The sequence below is a fragment of the Paroedura picta genome, chromosome 7 (assembly GCF_049243985.1).
Source record: "Paroedura picta isolate Pp20150507F chromosome 7, Ppicta_v3.0, whole genome shotgun sequence".
Lineage (NCBI taxonomy): Eukaryota > Metazoa > Chordata > Lepidosauria > Squamata > Gekkonidae > Paroedura > Paroedura picta.
Genome location: NC_135375.1, coordinates 30,188,677 through 30,207,963, shown reverse-complemented (window position 1 = coordinate 30,207,963; position 19,287 = coordinate 30,188,677). Strand labels below are relative to the sequence as shown.

Below are 19,287 nucleotides of genomic sequence, written 5' to 3'. Positions count from 1 at the left end.
TGAACATGTTCAATACAATCTAATCTTGACACAGAAGTATCTCCCTCCCCCCACCCCCAGTACAGATGCCACAAGTTAAGAGGGACTGCTAGAACTTCAAGCACATTCATATACAAATCTAAGTTCTCTATGGACAAAATTTTTAAGTACCATCATATTTTAGCTGAACAAAACCACAAGATAATTTCCCCCCTTTTTACATGCATGTTTCACTTGACTTTGCTGCATTCCATATTTTTCACAAAACTCATAAACCCCAGTTGTTGCTATGAAATGGAGTTCCTGATCAAACTAAGGAAGGTGAAAAGTTGCTGAGAAATATCCAAGTCAGTCAAGAACAGTTACCTGGCTAACTTTGTTGACTTCTACTTCCTCCTCTTCAGCTTCTTCTCCAAATGAAAGTAAGCTAAAATTTCTCCAAAAGAAAAAGAAGGGAGATTCTCTGTATTGCTTAAAATATTTTGAATTTTCAACTAAATTCTCTCTACCCATGATTTATTTATACAGCCTTACTTTCTGTAGCCTCATATTGTACAATTATGTTATTTCATGGGACTCTTTACTCATTTTGAGTTAAGTAAGTAGAACCTAATTTTTGCATACACTAATAAGAGAACACACCATTGACATTTTTGGCAGCCTTTGGAAGAAAGCTAATGGCTGATAAGGCAACTTCATTCATTGATTGCTTTTGATACTTTACAACTCTTACTCTGGAACTTTTATTGGCTGCTATGAAGAAGAGTTGGTTCTTATATGCTGCTTTTCTCCACCCAAAGGAGTCTCAAAGTGGATTACGTTTGCCTTCCCTTTCCTCTCGCCACAACAGACACCCTGTGTGGTAGGTGAGGCTGAGAGAGCCCTGATATTACTGAAGAAGAAGAGTTGGTTCTTATGTGCCACTTTTCTCCACCCAAAGGAGTCTCGAAGCAGCTTACAGTCACCTTCGCTTTCCTTTCCCCACAGCAGACACCCTGTAAGGTAGCTGGTTGCTTGTGGGGAAGTGCAGAATCGAACCCAGCATGCCAGATTAGAAGTCTGCACTCCTAACCACTACACCAAGCTGGCTCTCTCTATACATATTTTATATGTGTAATGAATTGGGGCGTGTTATAACCAGACCTTTGAAGGTAGCCCTCCATGGGCCAAAACACATCGGTCAATTGATTTATATAGTGCATAGCACACTATTTTGCAATAGCCTATGGACTGTATATATATGTTTTAAATTCTTAGTTTTTTTAGATTGTGCACAATAAAAGTTACATAATTTTAACATTAATACAGACACTCAACCTTTGAAGGTCCTGACTATTATCGGTTGGGTTCTTATGATTCCAATTGTATAGCTGAGCTTGTCAAAGAACTATAACTTGTCTCAAAGAATAATTACTTTGTGCCTTTGGTTTTTGCCTTCTTTACTTCTTCTGCTGGCTTTTCCTTCTTCAGCTTCTTACTGGTCCTTGGAACTATGTCATCAAAAGGGTTAAACAAAACCTACAGGGGGGAAAAAGAGATCTATTTCCAAATCTTTTAAAAAGAATCTCTTTTGAGAAAAGCAGGTCTTCAAGACACACCTAATCAGCTTCTCGTACCGCAAACTGGTCATCTGAGGCAGTGTTGAGTCACAGCCAGCAGATTCCAAACCTGCAAAGTAGCCAGTGCCCTGCTCTACTCCATTATGAATTGGAGCAGACACTTTTGGGAACAACTCACATTGCCCTGCCTATACCAATCAGGCCAGGAGATTCACAGCCATGACTCAGAGAGCGGGGCAACTCCAACTCTCCCCCTCCTCTGAGGATTCTAATGGCCACTTGGCCAGCTGGCTCAAGAAGAACATCTGACAGAAATGATCCCAAGACTCGGACCCATACAACATTATCTGTTCTGCTCCCTACCTGGTTTAGAAACCAGTTTTCTCGGGGAGGACTGCACTTCTAGCACAGGTTTCTGTTCAGACATGAGCAATTTTACCATTTTTAATGTGATCTCAGGATCAACAACAAGCCTGTTTGCAAGGCAACTTGCAAGGGATGGGGGGAAATGTATTCAACCAGTTTTTGTACCCATAATAATGATTGCCTGTGACTTCTGGGACCCCTGCCAGAAGCTGAAGCTTAGCTTTAAGCTCTTCACAAGGTGGGGCTGAACATATTTGAGGGAACAATTCTTCCTGCTCTATCCTCCCTTATGAAATCATTAGCAGACGAAAACATGGCCGAGCAAGGCTAGTTCCACGGTGGCGTATTCATGCAACTGCAAAGCCCACAAATTTTGCACGGCCTTCAGTTGTTAAAGTAAATATGATGGCTGTGAGGCTAATCTTCATTTCTGTTAACGAGGCTAATCTTCATTTCTGTTAAACCTGGCTGAAACTGGGTTACAATTAATTTTTATTTTATGTGATATGAAATTCTTCTTAATATAGGATTAGATAAAGCAGGAAATGAATGTCAATTTAAAAAAAAAACACTGACATGCTGACAGTACAATCCTATGCAGTTACTCCAGTCTAATCTCAGTAATGTTGATGGATTTAGACTGAAGTAATTCTGCATAGAGCTATACTGTACAGATGTTCCACCCACCAAGGGCTGGTTGAACTGACACAGGACTCCGGAGGGCTCAACGTTCAAAAGTGGTTATGCAACAGGCAGACATAGAACATAAGGGTTTGTAAAAAACTCATTCCCATCACTACTTTGAAACAAAAACAAATTAATTTCTATAGCCTACCAGATTCGGAAGCAAAGGGGAAAATGTAGACTTCAATCTGATTCAAATCAATTTATACCTACCTCCGTACTTCTTATTTTATGTGGATTGACTGGTCTTTCTTCTGGGCCAATTTCAACCTCTGTAAGTCGTAGCATATTATATATGGTATCTCCAGTAATCTGTCAAATTAGAAGAGCCTTTGAAAACCTATTTCGAAGCCATCACTTTAAATACATTCTAAGCAATCTTTTTAAAAAGTCAATAACAGTTCTATTTTACATCAATCAGGGCAGCTTTTTCTGCAGCCAAGGTAAAAAAAAAAGCAGTGAATGTATACTTAAAAATGTACAAGGAAAACTAGTTTTATTGTGTTTGTGACTGAAAAATGGTGATTTAAAGAGAGACACAATTTTTAGAAATACAAAGATTCCTCTGCTGAATGCCAAGTGTCAAATCATCCCTACTGGATGACACGGAAAGAACACTGACCCTAACATTACCTGTCAAAGTAAGGATATAAGGAATCACTTGAATGTCAAAATGAGGGAAAAGGTTCTCAATGGCCTATGGAGCGTTCTGCCAATATAAGAGCCACTTGAGTTGGAGACACTAGAACCATTTAGGCTGAAGGAAGGCTGAACTTTGAAGATCCATCCCAATGTGAAGCTTGACTTGATCCCTAGAACTGATTTTTTTCTTCAACTAATTTCTCTCTGTTTACAGCAGAACCTGGCCTGGGTTAGATAAGTGTTCTGTGATAACCTAATGGGCCTATCTTTGGAAAAAAGGCTATGCTATTTTTGTTGCTCTTCCAATTCAATCTACAATCAAACTGCCCTTTCTTCTTTCCTCTGCCTTTCATGCTTTTCCTACCACCTCTGCTGAAGTAATACAGTCTTCAATTTTTTTTTTTTAAGAATTCCTCCTTTGCTTAGTGATTTCAGTTTCACATCCAAAAAAGTCTGACAAGCTCTTGTTGGATTTTTAGCAAAGGTTGTCGAGCAAGAACAAAAAGCCACTATGAACTTAGATTGACAAATAATGAGGTTTGGAAAAGAAGCCTTGCCAACCTTTCCAAAGATGGTGTGTTTGTTGTTAAGTTCATCTGCACGACCCAAAGTAAAGAAGAACTGGCTGCCATTATCGTGAGGCCCAGCGTTTGCCATGGCAACCAGTCCGCGTCGATTAAAGCGCAATCGTGAGTGGAATTCATCCTGCAAATTAAAAAGGAACAACAGTTAGTGAGCAAGTTTAATTGGCTCATGTTCATTCAACAAATTGTCCACACATTATGGACTTGGGAATATTGCAGCAAAAATCAGTATCTACAGCTAACTTCTAAATTACAACACCACCTCCTGCTTTAATTTTAACACCTGTTGTACTTGTACCATTATAGAGTAATAGTTATTTGAAATATTACAAGCGATAATCACAGCACAAAGAACTGCAAAATGAAGTAGTGTATTTGAGAGCTTATGTTCTTTTCTCTCTCCCTCTTAGCAAGTAGTAGCAATTGTTCGTTTCCAAGACACAACACAATTGCAAGCTTCTGTTAATGAAAAAGACTGTTAATTAAAAACCCTCTCAAGATAACTAGCATTACTCACAGGAAAACGTGAAAGACCCAGGACTGTTCTCCTGCAAGCTGCAGCTCAACAAAACATGTCCATTCGGTCCAAGACCTAAGAATTCTTTCCTGACTACTAATAGCCTTTTACACCAAGACTCCAGGACATAATTCTTAATATAGAGATCTAAAACTGGTTAGCAACAGAAATCCTGAAAACTCTGAACAAGATCCAGCCGAAATTATGCCCTTAAGTTCCACCAATTTCAGCTAACCATTTTTCGACTTCCCTTCCTGGATCATACTTCCTGGATCATACTTTTATTTATACATCTATACCAAGCATATGAAAAGGGTAAATCAATGAAAAATGAATGAAATAGAACTCCACCTTGAAAGTGGCCCCATAGATAGACTCTCCTCCTGCCCCAGTGCCAGTTGGATCACCTCCTTGCACAATAAATTCTGGCACAACTCTGTGAAATATTGTGTTGTCATAGTAATCTGAAAAGAAGATTTGCATCAGGATATTTTAGTGGAGTTCACAATTTTGTCGGAAAAATTATGGACTTCCATTTAAAAATAATTTCTTTACAGAAATGTCACACTAAAAGACTTGTCTACATTTTAAAAATCGAAGAAATTTCTCCCTGGTCATAATATTATGAAAAGCTTAGTTAAAAGAATGGTTTTCCTTCGCATTTTTTTCAAAATATGGCTTGAGACCAGGCTTCCAAGTGATACACTTGTGCAAAGCTTAAACTATTTTAGAAGACCACGTTAAAGACCAGTTGCTCAAATCTGTTATCTTTAAACAAGCAAAATAAAATAAGCAAATAATCAAGTACCTTCCATACAAAGCTGAACAAAATTCCAACATGCTTTGGGGGCTTCTTTTGACCATAACTCGATATCAATATCTCCAGCTGTTGTTTTCAACAAAACCTACAGGAGAATGAAAATCCATTTTTCTAAAACAGATTCTAGTGTATACAACTTGCTATTTATAGACATAACTAATCTTGGATACTACTAGAAATTCATGAACACATAAAGCTACCTTATACTGAACCAAACCAACAAATTCATTTCTTTACCACCCTTCCCAGAAAAGCCAGCTCAAGGCAGTTTCCAACATCAGAAAAACAATTCAGTGATTCATAAAATACATAATAATTAATATCTATTAAAATCGATCAATCAAAAGCATTCCAGCATAGACTAGTGCCCACCAGGAGTTCCCTGCTTTTCAGAAAATCTTATTTGGTATGAAACAATGGGATGAAATGGACATTCAGGGCACCTTACACTACATAATACTGCCCCCCCTCCCCCATCACACACAAACCTGTCTTCACTAATTTGCACACACAAGCTTACACAATTTGATACAATTCAAATGTGAGAAGTTGTTTCCCATGCTATAACGCAGATGTGGAGAATTTTTTTTTGAGCAGTCTTCAGGGATGCAGTTAGCAAAAGCAGCAGCAAAGGAATAGTTAGCCGAAGTTACAAGAACATACAAATCACATAAACACACCAGTAAGAGGAGAACCCTGAAGAAGCTGTCCCCACAGAGTATCTGTTTAAACATCCAAATCCAGAGGAACATGGGCAGGATATTATTTAACTCTGTGGTTATACAGATCTTCAGCTATAGCTGCTAGACCAAAGCCTATTCAAAAAAAGGTATTCCAAGGCAATGCTGACAATCACATTACAACGGATACACAAACCTCTTTTGTGCACATTGTTGTAAGAAAGTTCCACCATGCTTTCACTTTACAAATTAACTAGTACCAGGACAAATGTATAGTTTTAACTGTACATTTAGTGTGCTGAACATAATATGAGAACTATCTAATGCACCTATGGGGGGGAATAAGGGGTGCCATAGATTGCATGTGCATTCACTGGAACTTGTGAATCAGGTTGGTGTTGTTAGTCAATACAGGGACAGTTCTTAAAACACATAGGACTCCAGCCTTAATTGCTTAAAACTGACAGTGCAATCCTCTGCAGTTTCTCCAATATAAGCCTACAAAAAATCAGTCAACTTGGACTGAAGTACTGTGTCAGGGCTGCTAACTCCAGCTCTGGAAACTGCTGAAGATTTGGGGGTGGCACCTGGGTAAGCCGGACTTCAGGGAGAGGAAGGCCTTCAGCCAAGACTTTTACCTGAAGCTGCCATTTCCTGCAGGAGAATTTATCCCTGTGGCTTGGAGACAAGTTTGAATTCTGAGGTATCTCCCGGATCCACCTGGAATTGGCAGTGAATACACAAGAGACATTGCCTCAAAATTTGGTACAGCCCAAGTGGCCCTGGCATCCACCAGCCGTACCTTCTACCTTGCAGACGAGCTCAACTTCATGCATAAGCAACCCTCACCTTGCCGTTAGTCGGAGGTTCCTGGATGTAAATGTTGCTCATGATGTGAACTGGATACAGGCCATTCACTGCGCAATCAAGCCCGTACTTACGCAGGCTCTCCCATCTCCACGGTAAGAAACCCCAATTACCGGGAGGAACCTGCCGCCATGTTCGGAGCTACCATTTTTCATGAAGGGGGGGAATGGAAAAAGTTCACTACGCTCAAGCGAGTGAACGACCTCTCCACTCAGCACCAAAAACAACATGAGCCTAAAACAGTAACTTAATGAGCCAGGTTTGCGCTACAATCCTTAGCGCCACCATCGACTTAATAACAACAACCCCCCCCCCTCGCTATTGGTGCAGCCCACTGTGCTCCGCGCAAACCCTTCCGACCGGAAAGCGCTGCCTTGGATGTTTTTATCCGTAGGGTGAAAAGGGGCGTGGACTGGCTGACTGGGCAGGGACTGGAGGAAACTGAAAGGAACGGAGGAAGGGTCAGAAATTCGGACTCCGAATTCCTCTTCACCTGGGAGAAAGTCTTGTCGAAATCAATAGGATTTCTCGAACGGAGTGTAAACTGGAAATCGGCAAAATTTGTTTCGGGGCGAGCATGCAAAAGCTGTAAACTAGTTGTTCGTGCTCAGATGGAGGCAAATGGATATCACTCACCTGCCCACAATAAACACGTGTACGCACCAAACTCTTTAAATAAATAAATAAAACAGACGACTGTTTGAAAATGATAATTTTAAAAAACCTGCCCACGATTTATTCAAATTTAAAGCGTAGATATTAGCTATTGATCTATGATAGCTAATTGTTTATTTTATTTATTTTTATTTATCATACTTATATACCGCCCTCCCCAGAGGCTCAGAGCTGTATACATCATAACAAGGAACAATACATAAAAACATGTGAATAACCTTATAATAACTAATAATTGTAACCAGATAACAGTACAGCAGCACAATATAGCAGTAAACAATACAGCAGTACAAACAGGTCCAGGGCTTATTGGTGGAAATCTGAGGGGGGGGCGGGAGGGAGCAGGGGCCCTTCTGGTGCTGTTGATTACGTCTCGTCTCAGCCAAATGCCTGGCGGGAGAGCTCCTTTTTGCAGGCCCTGCGGAACTGTTTAAGCTCCGTCAGGGCCCTGATCTCCTCCGGGAGCTCGTTCCACCAGATGGGGGCCACAACAGAGAATGCTCTGGCCCTGGTCGAGACCAGACGGACGTCTTTAGGGCTAGGGATCCTTAGCTGGTTGGTGGCGGTAGAACGCAGAGCTCTTTTGGGGGCATAGGCGGGGAGACGATCCCTCAGGTACACCTGACCGCGTATGGCCCAGTGTACCGCCCTCTCCTAGTCCTGAGGGTGGCTCACGTAGAACTAAACAGAACAATACATCGAACTCATTATAGCGAATAAAGCATAACAGTAATTATGACAATAAACAGAGAAATAACATTTTAACGTAGCAAACAATCTAACAGGCTTAGGATTGGTCATATCTACCGCATGGGTTCAAGGGAGGGAGGTTCGGGGACACAGTAGACGTTGTTTAGTTTTGGTTTCATTTATGATGAGCGTTCAGGTGGAAGCTGAGATTCCTTCGGCCAGGAAGCTCAATGGATGCCTTGGGGGCAGTCACTCTTGTCTTGCCTGAATCTACCTCAACAGAACGAAGTTCGAGTCCAGGGGCACCTTTAAGGCCCGCAAAGGAAGGCCTGGAGGATCATTGTCCATGGGGTCGTGATGGGTCGGACACGACTTCACACATAACAACAACAACAACAAAAGTTCTAGTCAAGGTATATAAGCTTTCGTGTGCAGGCACACTTCGCCAGGCATCGACAGGAGCCACTGGATTCAAACTTTGCTCCACTGCTTCAGGCCAACACCCAAATCTACCGCGACAGGACTGTTGTGAAGCCAACGGAAAGGACAGAAGGCGCATGTGTTTTGGTCTTCAGTGTTTCATGGAGTGGTGCAAAATAAATTGGATAAATGGACTCAGGAGGAGGCTTGATATCTCAGTCACTAGCATACATGGGATCAGGTGGCATGCAGCCCTCCCTTTAATTCCACACCCCTTGCATATGCACTTGCAGTGTGTTTGTGAAATCTACTTGTAAAGTGCATGGACGGTGCATGACCCAACCTGTGTGGAAGGAGGCTAAGTCAATCAGGAACCCTGCAGGGATAGATTCAAATGAGTAGCCGTGTTGGTCTGAAGTAGCACAATAAAATCAGAGTCCAGTAGCACCTTTAAGACCAACAAAGATTTATTCAAGGCGTGAGCTTTCGAGTGCAAAATTCGAAAGCTCACGCCTTGAATAAATCTTTGTTGGTCTTCAAGGTGCTACTGGACTCTGATTTTATCTGCAGGGAATGAGTCAATGGCACGGGCAGCTTCATTTGGCGAGAAGGCGGGTGGGGGGACGCTGTATGCGACGGCATTATGCGAGGCGGCCCTGAAACGCCTTCCCTGTCTCTCAGCGCCGAGACTCTCGATGGGCCTCGGGCTGCCGGGCCGGTGAATGAGGGCTGCCTGGTTGCCTTCCGGGCCCTCGCTTGCCCCGCGACACTTCCCTCGGTCTCCCCTTTCCTTTCCCCTCCCCGTGGTACTCTCTTGGTGCGGCGCTCAAAGTCTACCGGCGGGAAACTTTTGCCACCGCGGGGGTGCCCACCCGAGAGCTGATCCGGCGCGGAGTCCGCGAGAGGCTAGGTGGGGCCTGGGGGCTTTATGGCGCTGCCAGGTGAGAAGGGTCAGCCAGGGCAGCCTTGCGCGCTGGAGGGCGACCGGGGGGGGGGGGGGTGTGGGACGGGACACTGCTGGGCTTCACCGCCTTGCGCTCCTGCCGGGGGACGCACGCAAAAAACCGCACACAACACAGGAAGGACTGGGCTGTATGTCTGGGTTGTGAGTGTTGGAAACATCTGAGAACTGCCGAGTGTCCCAAAGCGCCATCAGTTTAGTTTAGTTTACTTTGATAACGTTTGGCATTCGGCGTTTTAATGGTGGACTTAGAAAAAAGAACAGTGATCGGAAACACTTAATAGCAACTTTTTGCTCTGCGGCCCACGTTCATTAAGGATCTAGCCTGGTGCTAGGAAGTATGAAAGTACAAGATGATGTGTTGCGTTCAGTTTGGTCTCTCGCGTTTTTTAACATTCACATGAGACCCCTGGGAGAAATTGGCCACAGTTATGGCATTGCTTGTTGTCCGTATACTGATGACAGTTGGCTAGATTTTTCCTTCTACATCTTGATGCAGAAGTCATCTCCCTCTCTAGATGGCCTGTATTGAAAATTAGCTTCTGAGATTAAATGGCAGTTGGAAGGAAGGATAAATGGAATCCAGTATTGTTTGGTCATGAAATTATGGCTGAAAGGTTTTTCCTAGCTAACTGCTTCTTAAGGCACGGTTTATAATACTCTAAATGTACCTGCAGGAAAGGGTCTCAGGATGTATTATTGAAGATTTCAGTGCAGTATTCATTTATGTAGCTTTACATGGCTGCTATAACAGCAAATAAATTAATTGCATATATGGGAAACTGGAAGAATTGTGCTTAGATGGTCACTTGTGTTTATAATTTTCCATCTCTCCCAGAGTTAACATGAAATCTGTTTGATTTTTTTTAGGAGGAAATAAAGATAACATTAGGGCAGGGTGCAAGAAATGTGGCTATCGTAAGTATCAGCACACTTTTACAGTTCTGTAAGCATTGCTTGAGATTTTACAGTGGTTAAAACATCACTTGCTCAGTCTGACATTAGTTGGTTGCAGCAATCCTTGAATACCTGCCACTGAACTAGAAAGTAAGGTGGAACTGAAAATAAACTGTAATGGTAAACCACAATCCTCAGAACTATACAAGCCACTGTTTTGAAACTTGCTGCAAAGCAAATTTTTAATACCTCCCCGTTTTTTTGGTACATTTCCAGTCTACCTGGCTCGGACATCCGCCCTGAGTCTGCCAAGAGAGGGCAGAATAAAAGTTTAGATAATAAACATATTGAGGGATAGTGAGATAGCAGTTACCTCGATCCCCCCTCCCAGTATGACTTTTTTCCTAAATTGCTGAAAGGAATATCAGATTCGTTGAGGCAATGATGTTTTGTTTAGCTCCCTTCCAGTCTGGTTTCAAGCCTCGTTATGGGATTGAAGCAGCCTTGGTATTCTGGTGGTTGACTAGCACTGGAAGATGGACAGACTCTCGATTCACTTGGACCTTTGAATGGTTTTTGATACGATTGATGAAGAAGAGTTGTTTTTTGTATACCACATTTTTCACTACTTGAAGGAGATTCAAAGTGGCTTACAACTGCTTTGCCTTCCTCTCCCCACAACAGACACCCTGTAAGGTAGATAGGGCAGAGAGAGCTCTGTGAGGATAGCTTGCTGTGTGACCTTAAAGTGAAAGAGAGAGGGGGAGTGTCTGACCTAACAGGGACAGCATGGTCACAGAGTTGTCATCATCAGAGTTCTTGTGGCGAGGCATTGCCAGCCTGACTTCTTGACAACCAAATCAGAAATGCTGCCATTGTAAAGCTACCAATAGTTCAAAGCTTTGCTTGCTATGAACATTACTTGGGTGACCAGGAGCCAGTCAGTCTTTCTCAGTCTAACCTACCTCATGTTGAGAATAAACTGGAGCAGAATCACTTATACCACCTTGAACTCTTTGGAGGAGTGTCTAGATATAAAGTTCCATTGTGCTGGCCCCTTAATAATGATGTAGTGTGTTCTGGCAGTCGAAAAATGGAACTGATTTGAGATAAGCCACTTATAAGCCACTTATTTGGAAGTAAGTTTGTGTTCATTTTGCCGGAAGAGACTTTGTTTAATATTGGAGATTTATTTTCTTTTTTTTCTACTATTTATCCATTTCTTCAGGGTTAGGTGCTTCAATCATTCTACAGGACAGTAGTTCTTAACTGTGCTTGTGTTTATTTTTACGCAGCTGGCCACCTTACATTTGAATGCCGAAATTTCCTCCGGGTGGACCCCAAAAGAGATATCGTTTTAGATGTCAGCAGTACAAGCAGTGAAGACAGTGAAGAGGAGGAGCTGAGCAAGCTACAGGCTGTACCAGAGAAAAAAAGTAAACATTGGACATCTTACTATCTCCGGCTTTCTTTTCTCTTTCTTGTGCTCCTTCTATTGAGTAGCCTCCTTGCACCAGCTCATTTCTCGCACATAACATTGAATGACACAAAAACACTAGCATAAGCCGGTCAGTGTTGAAAACTTTGAGGCTTATTCCCTGGTTATTTTCCTCCAGCCTTGTTTGAATGAACAAGCCACTCACTGAGATAGATCAGTGCAATTGAAACCCATTCAATTGTATTATCGCTATAGGACTAATGACTGAGTGACCTTTGCCAGGTGAGCAGTGGGGGTCTGCATCTGTTTTGCTTCTCCTGCATCTCTCTGTGGCTTTCAGCACCATCAGTCATGGTATCCTTCTGGAGAGGCTGGCTGTGTTGGGCGGGGACATCGTTCTGTGGTGGTTCTGCACTTACACAACCAGCCAACTCCAGAAGATGGTGCTGGGGGATTGCCTCTCCATGGGGACCTGCAGGGTTCCCTCTAGTCCGTCGTGCTATTTAACATCTATGTGAAACTCCTGGGAGAGGCTGTCGGGGATTTGGAATGAGGTGTCACCAATGTGCGGAGCACACCCAATCCTCTTTCTCCTTACCAGCTAAGCCAGGTGGGTCTGTGGAAGTCCTGAGGAAGAGCCTGGAGATTGTAATGGGATATGTAAACAAAGTGAAGCTCAATCCAGACAAGACTGAGGGGCTGTTGGTCAATGGAAACTCTCCTTGGGGATCTGTGGAGTCAGCCTGTCATCAAGGGAGTTACAATCCTTCCGAAGAAGAGATCAGTTAGCCATCAGTTTCTGGGTACACTTCAGAGTGCTGGTTGTTACTATTCTGAATAACTCTGGTTATGCCTGACTCAGAGTCAGCTCGGCTCCATTTTCTGGCTTCCTGGGAACATCTGCTTGGATACAGGATGGTGATCACGATGAACTTGTGGTCTTATATAGCAGGGCTCTTCTTATGTTCTTAGTTGTCCTGGTATATGAAAGGGAAGTCACATGAATACATGAAGTGGGCTTATACTGAATTGAACTCTTGGTCTATCAAGGTCATTATTTTCTGCTACCCCAATTCGCACCAGCTCTCCAGGATCTCAGGGGTGTGCGTTTGACTATATTGAGCTGAAATTATACCCCCAAAATACCATATTGATATTTGGGGGGTATTAATTCAGCGGGAATCCAGTTTTGATTTTTTTCTAGCGACCAAAATGGCCAAGCCTGAAAAATCCAAAGTTGCAGCTTACTATGGAGAAGGCATTTATTGCGTACAGCGGCTTAAAAATCTAACCTGCTACTTGTTAACTGTTGCAGCTTTAAGTTGTTATGTCCTGCAGTTAGGATAGAGCAAAACTAGATCATGATCTTTTTTTGTCATACAGTAAGTTGTGTAGAGTTTCCAGATGTCTGATTTGAGATGCCTGCACACAATACTTCTTACATTTTGAATCCGCAGGCATTGCTGAGGAAGAAGAAAAGAAAAGAGTTAAGAAGAAAAGCAAAGAAAAATCAAAACTGAAGAAAGGAAGGAAGAGGTATTGTTTTAAGAAGTCTTCTCTCACATGTTCCAAATGCAAAACGGGTGCTTAGAAGATGCTTATTCAAATATCTGTACAAAATGAAGCCAATGGGAGCTGCTAGGGGAAATCACTAGGAATCTACACTGCCCCGAGATGTCACAGTGAAGGGTGGTATACAAATTAAGCAAGCAAACAGATAGTATTTTAAAAATAAAACCAAAAGATATGTTTAAAAATTGTTTAAATGAATATAAATGTAATTTGTTTTGAAACATCAAAAAAACCCTGTTGCTACCCAATCCTTGAGGAACCTGTACAAGTGACTGCATACATGAGAATAGTTATGAGTTACTCTATTGGTTATGTTAGTTTGTTCTTTGGAGTGCTTTTTCTATGTCCCATTTCCTCTGGAAGACACCCAGGCCTTTGATTGGCAGAAAGAAGCTCCAAAGCATACACTCAGACTACCTATCCATATTCATAAAAAGTAAATGTTCATTTTTTCCGAAAAGTGAATGTCTTAAGCAATTTACACCCTTAAGCCCAACAGTATGCATTATTCTCAGAGGGCAATAGGCAACTAATGGACATGCTAGACAAGAGAGGTATTCAGGAGATGCTACTACACTGTGACATTATCTACACATTCTTCAGAGTCCATCTTTATGCTGTTTGCTGGAACTCATTGTAGCTGAATGAATGGGGCCTAAGTGAAGACTCTGTTGTGTTTACTCGAATGAATTAGTGTAGCCATAGACTAACATGAAACCTATTGGTGTCCATCTTCTCACTATTAGCTGGTTTGGTGACTCATCTACATTCTTGTCTTTGCAGATCTTATTCATCAAGTGCCACAGAAGAGGAAGAGACCAAGTCAAAAAAACAGAAATCCAATAAGAAGGAAAAGAAGGAGAAAAAGAGTAAATCCAAGAAAAGAAAGCATCACAAAAAGGAGAAGAAAAAGAGGGGGAAAAAAAGAGACTCCTCTTCTGATAGTACAGACTCTTCTAGCAGTGACTGAGGAGCAAAGCTAGGCTGATTTTTTTTTTTTTTAGTTTTGTTATGGTTATGGGTTGGAGCTATTTGAAAAGTCTGTAGAATGAGTTGGTCGAGCAGATCATTCCCCACCTTTCCTTTCCCCAAGAGGCCTGCCATCTTTCCTGAAACTTATCAGAAGCCACTTTCCAGCAAACTGTGCCACAAGATAGGCCACTGCAAGAACAGAAGAAAATTGGATAGGATTGCCTCTTTTTCCCTCTTCGACTGGCAGGGAGAGAAAGATGATTCCACTCAATTTCTCCTATTCAGTGCAGCACTCATCCTGAGGCCATTTTTGATGAGACTCTCCTGATCCTTAGAGAGAAGATTGGGGACAAATGGCAGGTCTGGCGAAAAGCGTGTAAAGATCTTTTCTGCCAGCTCCTTTCATGAACTCTTTTGCTTCATCAAAGCTTATGTTCAAATCTCTATGAAGCTGCCCAGTTTAAAATGTATATTTTAACTCAAACATCCATCTGTCTCCTCATTTTTTTTATGAACACCTAGAAGCTCATTTCCCCCCTGTGCATTTTAGTTGTTCGTATTGTGTGTGAAAAGGAAGTAGTTTCAGCTCAAAGGGTTTTATTGAAATATCTGCCTTCTGTTCATGAACAGGATATAGCAATGCCATCAGGGGAGTTGTATCACTAGTGACTTCACGTATGTTGTACAATTTTAATAAAACTTTTAACACAGATATCAATTACGCAATAAAAAGCCACAGGCTACTACTGCCTTGAGACAGTGCTTGCACTGAGAACTTGTCATTCTTGGTAGGGCTCCCCTACTTGGCACAATACTGGCTTTGGCAAGGAACTGGCATGGGGGCATCTTATAGTAGAATCATAGAGTTGGAAGGGGCCACACAGGCCATATAGTCCAACCCCCTGCTCTATGCAGGATCAGCCCTAAGCATCCTAAAGCATCCAAGAAAAGTGTGTATCCAATCTTTGCTTGAAGACTGTCAGTGAGGGGGAGCTCACCACCTCCTTAGGCAGCCTATTCCACTGCTGAACTACTCTGACTGTGAAAAAATTATTCCTGATATCTAGCCTATATCGTTGTACTTGTAGTTTAAACCCATTACTGCGTGTCCTTTCCTCTGCAGCTAATGGGAACAGCATCCTGCCTTCCTCCAAATGACAACCTTTCAAATACTTAAAAGAGGGCTATCATGTCCCCTCTCAACCTCCTTTTCTCCAGGCTGAACATTCCCAAGTCCCTCTTCATAGGGCTTGGTCCCTTGTGCAGGCTGTGGATTTGGGGAGAACCATACATTCTGCTTTGTATGGACATCACCCCACCACCAAAGAAAAACCCAAAGGGAACAAAAACCCAACCTGAAATGCAAGACAGGAACCCAAAGGTTTGAGCAAACAAACAACAAATGGAATAAAATACGGCTATTTATTACCTAGTGCTCATAATTAAGACTGAAAACTACATTCAAAGATATCATTTAAAAACTTAAATTCAAGTTTAGAGGGTTTTGCATGTCTGATTGCAGACATATTAGTGCTTTCACAAGTCACATCAAAAGTTCAAATGTGTTTTGACCCTCGGGGCCTTTTTCATTGATCACAATGATATTACACCCACACAAACTATTCCAACATAATCCATCTTTTTCAGGACAGGCAGGTAGTGTATATGTGCACCACCGCCATACATCTTTGGGTCAGGGCTTATGTGGTTGTTTGTGTGTTAAGACAGAAATGACTTGTGAAGTAGAAGTATGGACCCTGTCTTCTCGACTGAATTGATAATATACTTTTAAGCACCCAAAGATTTTTTTCCCTTAATGCAAAGATGCATTCTGAGACCTGAATTAAGACGAATGACTTCTTGTCAATAGAGATTTCCTATTTCCATTTTCCCCCTTGCCATTACGGTTAATATTTGTGCAGATGATAGATTCCCAAAAGTTCATATATTTTTGGTTGGATTGAACAAGTGAATATGCACAAATACTTTTTGTCCCCTTGAAGATGATTCTACTAAACGATTATTCTATAGTGTCGTATTAATAAATAAGGTTAAAGTGAACCAGGACTGTCAGTCCTGCCATTTCTTTAATACCAGATGCTCTCTGTGATGGTCAGGGGCAGAGGTGGCAACAAAAAGAGCTCTCTGCTTTAGAAGGGGTAATCTTACTACTGTATTTATTCAGGTGTTGCTAATATAAAATACCTCAAAGGTGCAGTCCCAAGCAGAGTTATACCTTACTAGCTCCATTGAATAGGCTCAGATGGTTTAACTCTGTTTAGGACTGTAGTGTAAATTAGGTGCTGTCGGAAAAGTTCTACCTATTTAATTAAGTTCTACCTATTTAATTTGTAGAGGAAACGGTAATACCGAAGAATAGGGAAATCATTTAGAGATTGTTCAAAATGTTGAATGAAATACCCCTAGAGGTTGCAGCTGAAATACCAGTATGAGACATATCTAGTTACATAAAGTGAAATATTCATTTCACTCCACCTTAGTATACTTGTATTTTCCTTGGAAGTATCCTTGTGACACCATTTTAGGATTACTAACCTTCAGGTGGGGCTTAGAGTCCTAGACTTACAAGTTATCTCTAGATCAGGGGTAGTCAACCTGTGGTCCTCCAGATGTCCATGGGCTACAATTCCCATGAGCCCCTGCCAGCGTTTGCTGGCAGGGGCTCATGGGAATTGTAGACCATGAACATCTGGAGGACCACAGGTTGACTACCCCTGCTCTAGATTACAGAGATCAGTTCTCCATGACAGCTTTGGAGGGTAGACACTATGGCATCACATCAATGCTGACATCCCTCCCCAGATCTCCAGGAATTGCCAAACCCAGACCTGGCAACCTTATATCATTATCTATCCTGCTGCTGCTTTTTTGTGATTGTTTTGACATTGGTTTTGGTACAATTCTTTTCAAAAGAAAGGTTGCAATCAAAAGGCCTTTTGGATGCTCTGTGGATGAAATACACATTTTGGTAACTCCTGGCCACATCAGCACCATTTTCCTTGCCTCAGTCCATGTGGCCATTCCCCCTCCTGTCACTCGAGGGCTTTTAAAAAACTGGAAATAGTTAGAGCTCTATAACTTTATAAGGCTATAACAAAACTACTGTAGTAATAGCTAGCACACTTTTTAAAAAAATGCCTCCAGCCCCCTTTGTTGTGGTTTTACAAAGGGAAAGGGACAGGGTATCTTTTCTCTTAATTCTCAGAAATGAAAATTGCTAGAGATTGACCTTATGTGACAGCTAGCACATTGCTGCAATATACAATTATAACATAATGGTATAGCAATCAAGCTCGTTCTGTTTATACTGGACAAAAACCCTCCAGAGGTGGTGGTGGGGACCCCCCACAGAGGGCTGTGGGTACAGGGAAGTACAGGCAAAATATAAATGCCTCTGCATTCACAGCAGCAATGGGAGCTACGTAGGGAGTTATCTCTGTGTGGAAGCAGTGAGGGGTTTAATCCATTACAATACTTTCATGTGTAAGTTCCGCCAAAATAAATGGAAATTGCATAGGGCATTATTATATAGATTCTACAAATTACCACAAATGGGGTATACATATGAAACCCTCTTAGTGGATTGTCCCCATTTGTAATTCTCCAAAGGATTTGCTTGTGGCATATTAGGTTTTGATAATGGATTAATTTTTTCCCCTGAATACCGCAGCTTTGTCAAATGTAAAGTGCACAGCGTGGGCTTGCTGTATAATCCACAGTGGAGACGTTGTAGGCCTGTAGGGAGACGCTATCATGTATTCATTCAAGTTCTTTTTTTATTTAAAGGGGGAGAAGAATGAGCCAATAAGCGTTACTCACAGTTGCATGAAAATTGCCTTTCCATTAGATTTCTATTTTCAGTTTTAAGCACTGTGCATTGGACTGGGTAGTTCCGTTGAAAAAGATGCAGCCTGAAAGTTAAAAAAAGCTGGAGTTAAAATTAGTTTACTGAACAACCGGAACAGTTTTGGCAACTGTTATCCCTTTTTAAAAATTCCCCTGAGAGCCCATGTGATCTAGTGGTGACACTAGTGGTGGAGCTAGTATCGAGGAGACCTGGGTTCAAATCTTCATGCGTGCCATGGAAACTCCTTGGGTGAACTTGTACCTGTCGCACTCTCTCAGCCTAACCTACCTCACAAGGCTGTTGTAAGGATAAAATGGAGGGGAGGAAAACATTGTAAGCTGCTTTGGGTCCCCGTTGGGGAGAAAAGCAGGGTACAAGCTGATTAAATATTAATAAAGGTGTCCGGGGTACATTCAGCAGCAATAAACCCTTAATAGTGCTATATAAACAACTTCCAAAAGAATATTCATTCATCTCTCCAAAGGTACAATCTTTTCCCCATTATCCTTCCTTAAATAGAAGAATTCCTCTCATAGCTATACGTCAAGGACAAAGCCTGGCCTCTCAAAAATATAGCTCATTAGTTTAAATAATTAAGCAGTGACTTTTTTGGAAAAATGAATGTGTGAGTTACTGTACTTCTCAGCTCTCTATAAGAGCAAAAAGCTATGCTCTGAACTTTTCGAAGAGGGGGAGCAATCCAGCACATCAGGCAGTGGGGGGGGGCAGGTTGAACCCCCCATCCCAACAAATAGCTATTTCCGCAGGGAGGCTTCTCTCCCTGGAATCAATTTGGGCTGTGTGTGTGTGTGTGGGGGGGTGTACATTCCACCAAACAGCCCACCACCCCATCCTGGCCTGGCTTTTCTGATTGACAGAAGTAGCAGGTATGGAGCTGACTGCTAGCAGTCAGAGGAGCCAGGCCAGGATAGGCGGGAATGGGGGGGGGGCGGGACAGGTTGAACTTCTCCACAGCCTGACCAACAGCTGATCTTGCGGAGATGTTTCTCTCCCCAGGATCCGCTTGGAGAGTGCAGGGGGGCAGGCGGTTTGAAATGGGCATGCAGCCCGCCAAACAGTCCATCTCCCTATCCTG

General features: G+C 42.2%; 2 protein-coding genes across 3 annotated transcripts in view; one reads left to right on the top strand and one right to left on the bottom strand.

The window, feature by feature from the left end:
• CWC27 (CWC27 spliceosome associated cyclophilin) overlaps nt 1-7,015 on the bottom strand; it is a 95,808-nt gene extending 88,793 nt beyond the window's left edge. The window contains exons 1-8 of one of the 2 annotated variants that reach the window (XM_077347234.1): nt 6,681-7,014; nt 6,470-6,551; nt 5,140-5,236; nt 4,683-4,795; nt 3,792-3,935; nt 2,802-2,900; nt 1,394-1,497; nt 346-415 (exon numbers count right to left, since the gene is read on the bottom strand). In XM_077347234.1, the coding sequence (XP_077203349.1) occupies nt 346-415; nt 1,394-1,497; nt 2,802-2,900; nt 3,792-3,935; nt 4,683-4,795; nt 5,140-5,146 (537 nt within the window). In that variant the 5' untranslated portion in view covers nt 5,147-5,236; nt 6,470-6,551; nt 6,681-7,014. Of the gene's footprint in view, nt 1-345; nt 416-1,393; nt 1,498-2,801; nt 2,901-3,791; nt 3,936-4,682; nt 4,796-5,139; nt 5,237-6,469; nt 6,552-6,680 lie in introns of both variants that reach the window. The other variant, XM_077347233.1, reaches the window with a different exon arrangement.
• Nucleotides 7,016-9,274: 2,259 nt separating this feature from the next.
• Nucleotides 9,275-15,085, top strand: SREK1IP1 (SREK1 interacting protein 1). Its single transcript, XM_077347232.1, has 5 exons — nt 9,275-9,424; nt 10,315-10,362; nt 11,637-11,777; nt 13,237-13,315; nt 14,135-15,085. The coding sequence occupies exons 1-5, from the start codon at nt 9,412-9,414 to the stop codon at nt 14,319-14,321; spliced, it is 468 nt and encodes a 155-aa protein (XP_077203347.1). The 5' UTR covers nt 9,275-9,411; the 3' UTR covers nt 14,322-15,085.
• Nucleotides 15,086-19,287: the final 4,202 nt, after the last annotated feature.

Coding starts and splice junctions, on each gene's coding strand:
- SREK1IP1 (XM_077347232.1), top strand. Junction 10,363..11,636: donor GTGCAAGAAATGTGGCTATC/GTAAGTATCAGC, acceptor ATTTTTACGCAG/CTGGCCACCTTACATTTGAA. Junction 13,316..14,134: donor CTGAAGAAAGGAAGGAAGAG/GTATTGTTTTAA, acceptor TTGTCTTTGCAG/ATCTTATTCATCAAGTGCCA.